The sequence below is a fragment of the Nicotiana tabacum genome, chromosome 12, assembly GCF_000715075.1.
Source record: "Nicotiana tabacum cultivar K326 chromosome 12, ASM71507v2, whole genome shotgun sequence".
In the NCBI taxonomy this organism is placed as follows: domain Eukaryota; kingdom Viridiplantae; phylum Streptophyta; class Magnoliopsida; order Solanales; family Solanaceae; genus Nicotiana; species Nicotiana tabacum.
In genome coordinates this window covers 95644151-95657493 of record NC_134091.1, presented here as the reverse complement: position 1 = coordinate 95657493, position 13343 = coordinate 95644151, and the positions used below count along the sequence as shown (strand labels likewise).

The window sequence follows — 13343 nt, the reverse complement described above, 5'->3', positions numbered from 1 at the left end:
CTAGCTAAATCTCGCAATTGCAATCAATATCTCACAAATGTGATACCTGAAGCACCTGTGCAAAAAACCAGCAATGCTAGAATCATTCCAAACACTCTGATACACATCCGAAATTCACTCAAGCCCTAAGGGCTCCAAACCAAACATAACACAAACTAGCTCGGGCGATCAAATCATGAAAATAACATCCGAAACCATAAATCGAACCTCCAAAACACATGCAATCAACATGAAACTCAAGAACTTCTAAAAACACAACCGTGGGCCCGATTCCTATCAAATCAACTCGAAATGACGCCAAACTTTGCGAATAAGTTCCAGATGGAAAAACAGACATATTCCAAGTCCTGAAAATGAAATCCAAACATGATAGCTATAAAGTCAACCTACGGTCAAACTTATCAAAATTCTAAGCCTTTAAATTACCAACTTACGGCAAAATAAGACAAATCAACCTACAGATCTCCAAATTCGATTCCGAGCATATGCCCAAGTCCAAAATCACAATACGAACCCATCGGAGCAATCAAAACATTGTTCCAGGGTCGTTTTCACAAAAGTCAAACCTCGGTTAATATTTTTAACTTAAGCTTTTAAAGTGATAATCACTCATCCAAATTGACCCCGAAACATCCGAATATCAAATCTGACCATGCACGCAAGTCACAATACATAATATGATGCCACTCAAGACCTCGAACCACAGAACGGAACCTTAAATATCAAAACGACCGGTGGGACATTACATTCTCTCCCTCTTAAACAAACGCTTATCCTTAAACGTGCCAAGAGTTTTTCTCAGGCCATCAAATCACTGTATAAACTCACGATGCACATACACACAGGGAGATCCCACGTCACCCAAACCACATAAGACAGACAACATCATCTCAACCAAAGATTATTCCTTCTACTCATGTCGATAAGCATTAGAATCAAATTTCCACATCTACCAAGTGCCTTATTATCACACAAACACACTGTAAAATCCTCAACTAGCTACAACAGCTCATGCATATATCCGCAAGGTATGACCACATGACATAACACATCATCTATATGCCCAAAAAATAACTCTAACCATAATAGATACCCATTACCAAGCCCGGTACCGGCAAATAGACTATTATCTACTAGAACCTTGTTCCAAACCTTCACAATATTGAAAATGATGCAAGAGATATGTGAAGTTCATAGATACACACCCGATCAATAAGCCACATTGAACGCCACCCGGGCATATATATCGCAATCCAAACCCAACAAGCATAACTCGAATACGAATGAATATGAAAAGAGGAACACATGAGAGAACGGTCGAACAAGCCAAACAGGCACAACTCCCCCACCGATACTATACTACAGATCCAATCCACAAGGAAGAAGCGAGACACACGCAACAATCATAGCAATCTCACCTTAATATGACCTCACCACGGCACATGTCCCAGCACAAACACACCTATCCACCAAGAACACCAGGTCCCCATACTTCACTCCGAATCAAAAGTACGAGAACAAAAACCACAACACATAACAACTTCCCTTACCTGTAGAGCATCCAAACCACGAGTCTGGCCAAACCATCCAGAGATCACATCAAATCCTACCATGTTTAACTAACATAAAGTCCACCCAAGCCTCATGACCCTCAATAGTAACCAAACAAGGACGATAGACACGGGCTATCACAATAAAATTCTCCAGCTGGCGTGAACACATGAACATAGTACAAGAATCACAAAACACAACCATATCTGAAGCAAGGTAGGATGAATCTTACCAATATATGGGACCGAATCAAAATAACACAAATGCATCTTTATAATCAACCGAAATCATACATGTAATGACACCATCTAGACAAAATTGAATAACATGGACTAGACAAAATCTCATCACATATGGCACATGACTCACTAAGGACGGTCTCATTCCGACTCTCAAACCAAAGCAAGTATTCACGAAGCCAGGAGATATTAATCATTAAGCACAAAATAAATACAAAAAATGAGCCACAAGCATCACAAAACAGATATCCAACTCATCAAGGCATCATAAAAAATTCAAAACATGGGATACATGCCAAGGCCTTAATACACTAATATAAAACAAGACCAAGGCTCCTAGGAATCTCATCATTCTTCCTCCTTTTATTTCCTTAATCCTAATCTACTCAAAAAAATTAAAAACAATTCACCCGATTCAAACTTTATCCCATAGAAAAGAACCAAGGCACAAAGAAAAACTAAGGGGGATTATTATCTAACTAAGAAAAACTAAAAGACATTTTTTCTACTTTTCTGTTTTTAAATTTTTTGTGTTTTATTTAGACTTTAATCTCTCAAGAAAAATTGTCTAGGAGATCAGTCATCGGGAAAAGTCCAATATTTTTCCTATTTTTTCTGATTTGTTTTTAATAAGATACTAAACTACTATAGTATTACACTAGTAGCTCTACGAATTATGAAAGAAAACTAAAATTTATAAGCTAGCTAAAAATGAAAATAAAAAACTAACATTATACTAATATAATACTACTACAAACCAAAGAGAGTCTTCCATCACACACTTAAAAAATAGTATCCCTAATGCATAAATAAAACCAAAAAATAATGAGGGTGGAAGAAGAAACTCCCTAGCAGGCCAAAGGCGAAAGCAATAGCAGGTCACTGGGTACTCAAACTTTTCTAGGTATGATCCTTTGTGCTGGCACCTCATACTTAGTTCTAACCATCTAGCTCTCTTTTGCACATATCATATGGCCTTGCTTCCCATGCTCATAATCTTACCAAAAAAACAAATATTATAGAAATAACACAATAAAAACATAACAAAAATAAAAAATAAAAAGCAGTAAGATAGGTTGCCTCTCAACAAGCACCTGATTTATAGTCGCGGCATGACTTGAACCACTTTTTGCCTCTACCTCAAACTTATGAATTGAGCTCCTAATTTGGCTTCAAACTTTCGAAAAAACTCCTTGTATGGTGAGACAAATTTAATTGGGCCAAGCAGCCAATGTCTTATTCCACACTTCTTGGCCTTTAGATGAGGTATGTAACTCTGTCTCTCTGGCACGATAAATTCAAGAATGTAAGTACCTTATTCCTCGTTTGTTGGCTCGTCTAAAGGTTCTTGATTTCTATGTCATCAATAAACTACAATATTAAAAATGTATGGAACGAGGACCGATGCATCCCAACTCTAGAATTGTATTAGTATTTAAATCCCCATATATACACAAACTAGAGTCTTCAAGTCTAATATTATCTACTTCCTCACGTGACTCTAATGCACCTTTCTCAATATTAGCATAATTAAAAAATGACCAAATGATTCACTCTCCACTTTTAGCTCCTTAATTTGGCTTATAATCTCTTTTTCAGTTTCACATAACTCATGACTATTTTGTTGGGCATTAGACATATCAACCGTTGCATTCAAATTATACTCGAAGTCATGAATAGCACTACCAAATTTGTTGATCTCTTGTTCAAGCTCGTCTCTTCTTTCTATAAAGTGTTTCATCCCCTCTGTAAGTTTTTCATAAAAACCCCCAAATTTCTTTATTAATTGCTTGTAAATATCCATAATATGTTCCATATCTTCTGCCTCATTATTCCTGTCAAACTCACAAGCATTGTTAGAATCGTCATGACAAGGGATTGAGGTAGGATAACAACACTTAGGACAATTATTTTAATAGTCACCACAAATAGTATAAGATTTAGATGGTGCTCACCACTTACTCTTGGGGATATTTTTACACTGTCTCCATAAGTGGGGTCCTCCACAATACAGACAAGGATTGTAAAACAAGAATACTTACTATTCCACCACTTTATATCCAAAGATGTCATGTTAACATAAGTAATATCAAACTAAACTAAAAAAACTTGAAAAGATAATAAGTAAATTCTAATCAAGAAAAATAGCTAATTCTAAATCTTTGCAATAGCGTCAAAAAAATTTGCGGCCAAATACACACGCAAGTATATACAATCGTCAAGTAATAAACTAATTAGAAATCAAATATCGAACTCATGAGGACTTGCTATTAACTATTAACTAAATTAGAATATCCTAATTATCTAAACAAGGATTAAATTTTGAAATGTTTGACTCTAAACTAATTTGAATAAAAGAAAATGACTAATGAACTTCAAATAGAGGACAAGTAGATTTTTATGTTATCAATGAGAATAAAACGATATAGTTTTATGGATATCTAACAATCCTATTGTATTCTTCACTTCAATTGACTAATTAATATATCTGGTTTATTGGTTGGTATGACTAATATTGCTCATAAGAATCTATAGTGTTCTTACTCACTTATTCAAGCTAACCTAATGCCTATATATCTATAGAGTTAGAATCAATAAGAATGCATTCATAATTCTTATATAATAACCAAGCAAGGTAATTAGCATATGTCTATCCTAACTGTAAATTCACTCCCGATGCCTGGGTTCAAGAACTTACTCTACACAATCCTATATGCAATCCAGAATTCTACTTTAGAATTTATTTCTATCCATGCTCACTAATAGAGACTCGGTATCCTTGTAGTTAATGTGTTGGGTTACAAATAGCCATACTCACTAATAGGGACTCGGTTAACTCTATTTAGTTTCAATTTTTTTATTAGCGCCAGAATTGGAAAATGTGACCTTCTTATGACCCCACCCAATTAAAATTAACACCCTTCTCAATTAACCTTTCCTACTCTTTTAAAAGAGTAAAAAGAAGGAGTTGCTAAAAGAGAAAAAAAGGTTAATTGAGGGGGCATGGGAGGTGTTAAATTTTAGTAAATCTAGACTTTTTTACAAAATAAATAGGTAAACATGACCTTTATTCCTAGAAAAATAATAGGATTATTCTTTTGGAATTTGTATAGGGTAAAATTGGTTTATATTAAATGATCGAATTGTAGTGCGACACGTGAAACCGAAGACAGACATCGGATGGACCCCTAAGGGAGCACAATCAACGTGAGCAGATCAAATATTTATCACCAGATGGTATTCCATGAAGAATATTCCCTAGTATTAAATGGGCAGCCGTTGCAAGAAATATTTGCATTCATGGCATGTCATTACATATTCTTCAATAGCCCATTTATTATCATTTAAGAGGGGCTTGATCCTAGGATCTTGTTTTCCTGGGTATAACTATAAATAGTAGTTCTAATAGCCATTGTAGGCACAGGAAATTCTTGGCAAAACTTATGCTACATTTCATTCTCAAGCTAAATAAAATAACTTTACATTCTGTTTTGCATTGTTCTTATTTCTGTCCATGGAGACATTACTCCCGGGACAAGTCTTGTGACTTCTTTAGATTTTAATCGCTAAATCTTATTTTTAATCTAGTTTATTTGTCATTTTGGATCAAATCAGTTTGCTTGTCTATAAACCACATAACAAATTTAACTGTAGCGTTTTACTGGTAAACAGTTTGGCACCCACCGTGGTGCTTAGACAGTTGCGTAATTGAGTTGTTCCTTGAGTTTATTATTAACTTGTTTGATTCTTTTTTCATTAGCAAGAAATCAAAAATAGCAGTTAACGATGTCAACATCGCATACAACATTGAGGCACATGAAAATCTGTCTCAACACAAGGATTCAATCAACGATACCTTCAACGAGGTGGACAAGGCAACTCCAGTTCGGGGAGGACAATACTCTCGACAGGTACGGGAGCCAACTACCGATGACGCGGAAGATGAGCACGTTTCGAAAACAATAAGGATCCTATGAGAGCAACATAAAGACATCATGGGCCACCTCTCAAGGCAGGATTAAGTCATGATAGAATTAAAGCAAGCATTATCAGCGCTTCCAACAATGCAAACGGAAGGGGTTCGGTTCATCCTGGTGCCTGCAAATCAAATGGTTCAAAGAGTTGAGAACAACACCCCGAGAGGTGAGGTCGGTTTCGATGGTGCCGGGGGGCTGGTAGCGGATCTGCTAATGATAACAGTAATGATCAACTCAAAACCGAGCTCATGATATTTATGAGGGAAATGAACGAGCGGATAGATCAGAATACGAAGGAATTTCACACCCTAATGGATCATATTTCTGGCGCACCGCAAGTTTTGAAGGGCCCAGATTCGATTAAGTATACTCAGTTGTCGTCCAAACCGAGCGCAGCACCGGAGTTAATTCTACAAAGGTTTAAGATGCCGGACATACCAAAGTATGATGTGACTTCGGATCCTTAGGAGCATATCACAACTTATACAACGACGGTGAAAGGAAACGATATGGCTCAACATGAGATCGAGTCGGTTCCGCTGAAGAAGTTTGGAGAAACCATCACGAATGGGGCCTTGACATGGTATTCACTCTTACCCGATCATTCAATAGGTTCTTTTAAAATGCTTATAGATTCGTTCATTAAGGTTCATGCCAGGGCCAGAGATGTACAGTCCAGGAAAGCGGACATATTCAGGATCGCACAAGGTGAGTCCGAATTGCTGCGTGATTTCGTGATCAGATTCAAGAAAGAGAGGATGTTGCTGCCGGCTATACCAGATGAGTGGGCAAAAATTGTGGAAGTGAAAGAGGTAAAATGATGAGTATAAGTAAAGATATAGACGACAAAAATCATGGTCATGATTACCTTAAAAATCGGTAAAAATATTATTGAATTGTGGAGCAACATGTGTTCGGGGTATAAAATGCGAGAAGACGTGCGTCCTATCAACCATTAGAGACTGCTCAAAAGGTTTTCAGAAGACTTTCCGCCAAGAAAGGGATCTTCACTAACTTCCTGGTGACACAAAGATGTGCCACCGGAAAGCAGGGGGCTATTTTTATAAGGTAAAATTAATTTATATTAAATGATCAAATGGTAGTGCGACACGTGGAACCAAAGACAGGCAGAAGATAAATCAAGTAACGACCAGTACCGGGAACAACAGCTGCCATTGGCATGGGATGGACCCCGAAGGGAGCACAATCAACGTGAGCGGATCGAATGTTTGTCACCGGATGACATTCAATGAAGAATATTTCCTAGCATTAAATGGGCAGCCGTTACAAGGAATATTTGCATTCATGCCATTACATACTCTTCAATGGCCCCTTTATTGTGATTTAAGAGCGGCTTGATCCTAAGATCTTGTTTCCCTAGGTATAGTTATAAATAGTAGTTCTAACAGCCATTGTAGGCACATGAAATTCTTGGCAAAACTTATGCTACATTCCATTCTCAAGCTCAATAAAATAACTTTACTTTTTATTTTGCAGTTCTTATTTCTGTCCTCGGAGGCATTGCTCCCAAAACCAGGCTTGCCACTTCTTTCTATTTTAATCGCTAAATCTTATTTTTAATCTAATTTATTTGTCATTTTGGATCAAATCAGTTCGCTTGTCTATAAATCACGTAACAAATTCAACTCTACCGTTTTACGGGTAAATAGAATCTTTGCAAAAATAGCCGGCTGGATATACTGTTTATTTTTTTTCGCTGGTACAAATATATTACACACCGATTATACATGATTATATACATATTGTATATGAGTTGTATATTATTGGCCATCTATTCTTAGTTTAAACGGATAATTTCAGAGACCTCCCTGTAGGTTTTACCCTATCACACTGACCTCCCTTGTGGTTTACAATATTATGCCTACCTCTCTTATTTTGGTTTTCTTGTAACCATTCTTTAAACTCATTAAAATAAATATAAATAAAATACATTTTGACAGATTTGCCTTTTTAATGTTAATTTTTTTCAATTAATTTCCTTAAAAATAAAAACGCATTTCCTTGAGTGGGAAGTCCTCTTCTCTGCAAACATCTACGTTTTTATTCTTGTTCCTCTCCATTCTTGAGAAACCAGCAGCATCCTCCCCGGTTGACCATTCATTCAAGCTTAGATCTAATTTCTCTTCCAAATTCCACTAGGTTTCGTTGTCCAATAGTTGAAAAACTCATTTTCCTTATACATACTCGTCTTTCATGTATGAGAAGCATATAAGACTCAAATTTGACGTCGTTAACCATCAGTTTTGGATCATTTTTCTCTATTTGTTGAATCCCACTTCTTCTCAGTTCGTGGATATCCTTACTAAAATCTTTTCCGATCGTTCTCATCAGCTTCCTCTTTTGGGGAGTCGTTCTTACAAAATTTGACGTCGGTCGCCGGAAAATGTTGGGTTGCCGTGAAAAATGAAGTCGCCGATGAACTGGTAAAAGTACAGAAAAGTTACCTGAGACCTTTCAGAATTAAATAGTTTGCTTTGTTTAATGGGAAAGACATGTGCAGATAGAGTAGTGATAAGCTTTACACATATATCTATATTTAAATTAACTTATTGGGGTAGGTTTATTTTTATAGAATTTGGTAAGTAAATTATTTTGATAATGTTTATTACTAATTGAAAGAAATTAACATTAAAAAGGGTAAATCTGTCAAATTGTATTTTATTTATATTTATTTTAAATGAGTTTAAAGAATGATTACAAGAAAATCAAAATAAGGAAGATATGTGTAATATTGTAAAGCACAAGGAAAGTCAATATTATAGGGCGAAACCTGAATGGAGTTATCTGAAATTATCGGTAGTTTAAAAGTTGGATGGGTGGCTATTTACCTTAATTCACCTGAATGGAGTTATCTGAAATTATCGGTAGTTTAAAAGGTGGATGGGTGGCTATTTACCTTAATTCGTCTATTCATTTTTAAGCAGACACCTAAATTGAAAGGGAGGGAAGTATGTATTATGCTAATAGAAAAGGCTGAATCAAACAAAAACAAACAGTTACGAAAAGACCAAAGGAACCATAGAAAATATGAAAAGAAGAACTGAAGAAGAGAAACTCTAATAAGCTGTAGGGGTCCACAACCTTCTTCCTCCACGCTTATCCTTTCTCTCTCTTTCTCTGCGTGTACACTGTATTTTATATGCATAAAATGGGAAAAACATATGCATACACACATATCCAGCTGTCTATGTCTAAGTATGTAAACACCTGTTGTATGGAACGATTACGAATAGTAGTATTTAGTTTTTAGTATTATTAATTTAGTAGTTGACAATAAAATAGAAGAGAGATAATAGGATCCTCTAAAGATTATGCCCCAAAGCAGAAGCCAAAGTCTACTTTGATTGCACAGAGAACCCCAAATCACGAAAGGGAAAAAAAAAGAAAAGGAAACTACAGGCCCCCTTATACACAGAAAAAAAAAAACACACACACACACACACAGATACACACACAGAGAGTAGATTTTTAACCTGAAGATGTATACATAGAGAAAGAGAGAGAGAACAGATTGTTCTTCTCACATGAATTCAAATCAGGTACTCCTTTTCTAATCTATATGTTTTATAAGTTTTTCAATTTGTTTTTATTATTTAAGCATTTTCTGTTGCTATTTTCTTTTTCCCTATTGATATGTTATAAGTTATGTGTTTTCTTTTGTAAGCATGATAAAGAGATCTATTCCGATTACTGTGATTGAAAATAATGGAAGATTGAAGTTTTGGTTGTGACTAATGGTGTTTTGGGAAATTGAGTTATTGGGTGTTTTCTGATCTGAATTAAGAGATCTCGTTTTTGGCGAATTCAATTATGTTAAAGAATCTACTGACTTCTTCAGCTATAATATGTATTGAAAAACTGAATCTTTGTAAGAAGTCAGTTATATGGATTGTTTTTCTTTGTTCTTGCAAGCTAATTTGTTCGAAAGTTTCAATTTTTTGGGTGCTTTTGGTTCCAAGTCTGTCATTTCTTGCGAATTCAATTCTACTGCCTTCATCAGTTGTAATACGTATTGAAAAATTGAATCGTTGTTAGAAGTCACTCAATCTGGATTGTTGTTCTTTGTTTATTTGATTAAGAGCTTCAATGTTTAGGTATTTGTCATTTCTGGTGACTTCGATTGTCTTTGAGGGTCTACTGGCTTCTGCAGATATGATATGTATTGAAGAATCAATTTTAAGAGTCACTTTATCTGAATTATTATTCTTTGTTCTCAAAATAAATGAGGGGTCCTATATTTACTTTTAAATTTTTCTCTTGTGAAGGTTCTTTGCGTTTGCATTATCTGGATTGGTTTTATTCGTTATGAGATATTTTTGCTTTACTAGGATTTGCTTGATTTTGTGATCAAATTGATGTGAACAGGAAATACAGTTAGAGATTTCTTTTCTTGTGCTTTGATGAGGGAGAATTTTGTCGCTCAGTTTTCTCGTTAGTTTCTTAAAATTCAATAGGTTTCTGTAGTGTTTTGACGAATTCTAATTGGGAATTTTCTGGTTGCCATGTCAATTTTCTTCAGTAGATATCAGTTTGGTGAGGAAGAGCATAAGGTTTGATAATTCAGATCAAAGTCCGGCCGTGGTACTGGTGCTTCTTTACAGGGCTGAACCTGGACGACATGTTGGAAGACCGGTCTTGTTTGGTACCGAGGGATTTTCCAAGAGAAAGCAACTGGGCAGCTTGCATGAATTACAGCCTTGATAGGATTGAAGTTCAGCACGGTAAAAGGCCATTGGAAAATAATCACGAGAACGAAGTTGTGCAACGCAAGTTGCCAAAGCGATCTGTTTCTCTCAATGAAGAAGTGGTTCTGTCCTTAGGTGATGCTTCAGTATCACCAGCTGACGAAGCTAGTAATCAGCGTCACGCTGCAGATAATTCTGATTCAAGTTCTCTTATTCCTGCCATTGGCCGTGACAACTCCATTAGCTGTCTCATTCATTGCTCCAGGTCTGATTATGGAGCTATTGCATCTTTGAATTGTAGCTTTCACTCATTAATTAGGAGTGGGGAGCTTTATAGATTGCGGCGGCAATATGGTGTGGTTGAGCATTGGGTTTATTTTTCTTGCCAGCTACTGGAGTGGGAAGCTTTTGACCCTAGTCGCCGCCGTTGGATGCATCTACCATCAATGAATCCGAATGAATGCTTTGTGTTCTCGGACAAGGAGTCTTTGGCAGTTGGCACAGAGCTTCTTGTGTTTGGAAAGGAGATCTTGTCACATGTCATTTATCGTTACAGTATACTGACAAACACTTGGTCATCCGGAATGCAGATGAACGCACCGAGGTGTTTGTTTGGATCTGCCAGCCTTGGGGAGATTGCCATTCTAACTGGTGGTTGTGACTCACAGGGCAATATCCTTAGCTCAGCAGAACTTTACAATTCAGAGACTGGAAGGTGGAAGACTCTACCGAGCATGAACAAGCCGCGTAAGATGTGTTCTGCAGTATTCATGGACAGAAAATTTTATGTAATTGGAGGCATTGGAGGAACTGAGTCAAAGCTATTGACCTGTGGAGAGGAGTATGATCTTGAAACAGGAAAATGGACTGAAATCCCGAGCATGTCTCCTGTCCGAGCTGGTGAAGCTAGGGATGATAATATGCCTGCTACATCTGAAGCACCTCCTTTGGTGGCAGTTGTAAATAATGAATTGTATGCTGCTGATTATGCTGACATGGAGGTGAGGAAGTACGACAAGCAAAATAAAGCATGGGTTACCATAGGAAGATTGCCTGAAAGAGCAGGTTCTATGAATGGTTGGGGTTTGGCATTTAGAGCTTGTGGTGATAGGCTAATTGTAATTGGAGGGCCTAGAGCCATGGGTGAAGGGATTATCGAAGTTAATTCGTGGGTTCCAAGTGAAGGACCGCCTCAGTGGAACTTGCTTGGGCGAAAGCGATCTGGTAGTTTTGTGTATAATTGTGCTGTCATGGGTTGCTGAGATACGGAGTTTGCCGTCCATGCAGGTAGCAGTGTTTTTTGCTGATAGATACAGAATTGGTTTCTGGGGCGACAGGATTCTTGCTATTGGGTAATTTGTCCCAACCTTTTTTTCTTTCAAACTCTTATGTTTTCGTCTTTTTATTGTGGTGGAAGATAGGGAGGATTACCAAACTAGACTCAAGATTCAACAGAATTACGTTCCTTAGAAGGTCTTGAGTACAATTTTCATCCTCAAAAAAAGTTTAATTAAAAGTTCCTGTCAACTGATTTATCTTCTCCTTTTTTCAAACACATAAAATCCCGAAGGTGCCCACCGAAATAGCATTAAGATAAAATAATAACTTGAAGGAGGGAGCAATATGGTAATAGATTTTGGTTAGTGTTTTCCAAATCTTCTCTGGAAAAATCAAAGCAATTAGTCTTGTTGGGTTTTTTGTGATCCTTATTTTTCTTGACATTGTTGAGAAGAGAAATAAGGTTCTGCAATGTTGTTCTTGGGCATCATATTTTATGTACTAAATACATTTATTCTTGTTAACGGGGCTACAGATTAAGCTTACTTTTGACACAATTGGTAGCTTTAAGTATTTAGCATTTGATTTTTTCTACTTTCAGTTTTCATTTGTGGTATTTTGACTTAAGCTTTATTCGTTTTATTGTGACAGATAGTGCATTGAGGACATGTTTGTGAAATATCTGATGCTTACTTGAAAATTTACCTGTTTTATCTGTGAAAGAGAAAAGATCTTGGCACCAATCACATAGGTTTGACATTAATTATGTGATTCTTTTTCCGTGGATAGAAGAAAATGAAGCTCATAGATGGTAAGCCAGCTTTTATAATTGGTAAACTTGATTAGGAATTTGAATGCAAAGCTGGCTAATAGTTGGCGCTTAGTTGTCACTTTTGCTTTCTCAGAAGCTGTCTAGATTCATTTATAATCAGCAGGAACTTGCCCTTTTGTGTTGAACAAGTGTAAAGTCGATAGATAGGTTATAAACAGATGATTTGAATGACTATTTGTGAAAAACTACAAACCCTTATTACCAGTTTACGCGTTTTTTGACACCTTTAGTTGTGAACTTGTGGTTATTATAGAGATGATTTTTGCCATCACAGACAAAGATGGGTGGATGGGCATAAATTAAAAGACAGATTTTCTATATAAACATGCTTGTAAACATATGTTTGTGTAAGGAATTCTCACAAAGTCCCACAACTATAGATTATCTTTAGAGACTTAGTGAAGTCGAGTTAACTCTTGGTTGCGGTTGCCATGAGTCGGACATACGATCAGCTGTATACATATGTGTAGATATGTGTTAGGAATCCTAATATCATGTTGCTATTGTATAACTGGTTCAGGGCAAATCAAGTCTTTTCTAACAGTTCTCTTCTAAGCACACATTTCTTGGTGTTTTGAAGTGAAAATATGCCCTCTCGTGTCTTTAGCTTTCTTTTCTCAATTTAAAGTCTGGCCTTAGAAAGATAGCGTGATACCCCTTATTTTTAATGGGGATTTTATCTTCTTTGTGGCTTCTTTTTAAGTGTTTTTGATTAATGAAAGAATGTAAAACCTGGGAAACTCCTCATCTTAGTTGAAAC

At 36.4% G+C, this 13343-nt stretch overlaps 1 protein-coding gene across 3 annotated transcripts; it reads left to right on the top strand.

The window, feature by feature from the left end:
- The first annotated feature begins 8880 nt into the window (after positions 1 to 8880).
- LOC107830406 (F-box/kelch-repeat protein SKIP11) lies at positions 8881 to 12820 on the top strand. 3 transcript variants are annotated; one of them, XR_012697414.1, is made up of 3 exons: positions 8881 to 9327; positions 10311 to 11825; positions 12403 to 12820. XR_012697414.1 is itself a non-coding variant. In XM_016657952.2 (2 exons), exon 2 carries the CDS (start codon positions 10407 to 10409, stop codon positions 11733 to 11735), a length of 1329 nt encoding a protein of 442 aa, XP_016513438.1. In that variant the 5' UTR covers positions 9185 to 9327; positions 10308 to 10406; the 3' UTR covers positions 11736 to 12293. The 3 variants fall into 3 exon arrangements, 1 of the variants encoding a protein (XP_016513438.1); XR_001658148.2 differs by having other exon boundaries at positions 9131 to 9327; positions 10308 to 11825; XM_016657952.2 differs by lacking the exon at positions 12403 to 12820 and having other exon boundaries at positions 9185 to 9327; positions 10308 to 12293.
- Positions 12821 to 13343: the final 523 nt, after the last annotated feature.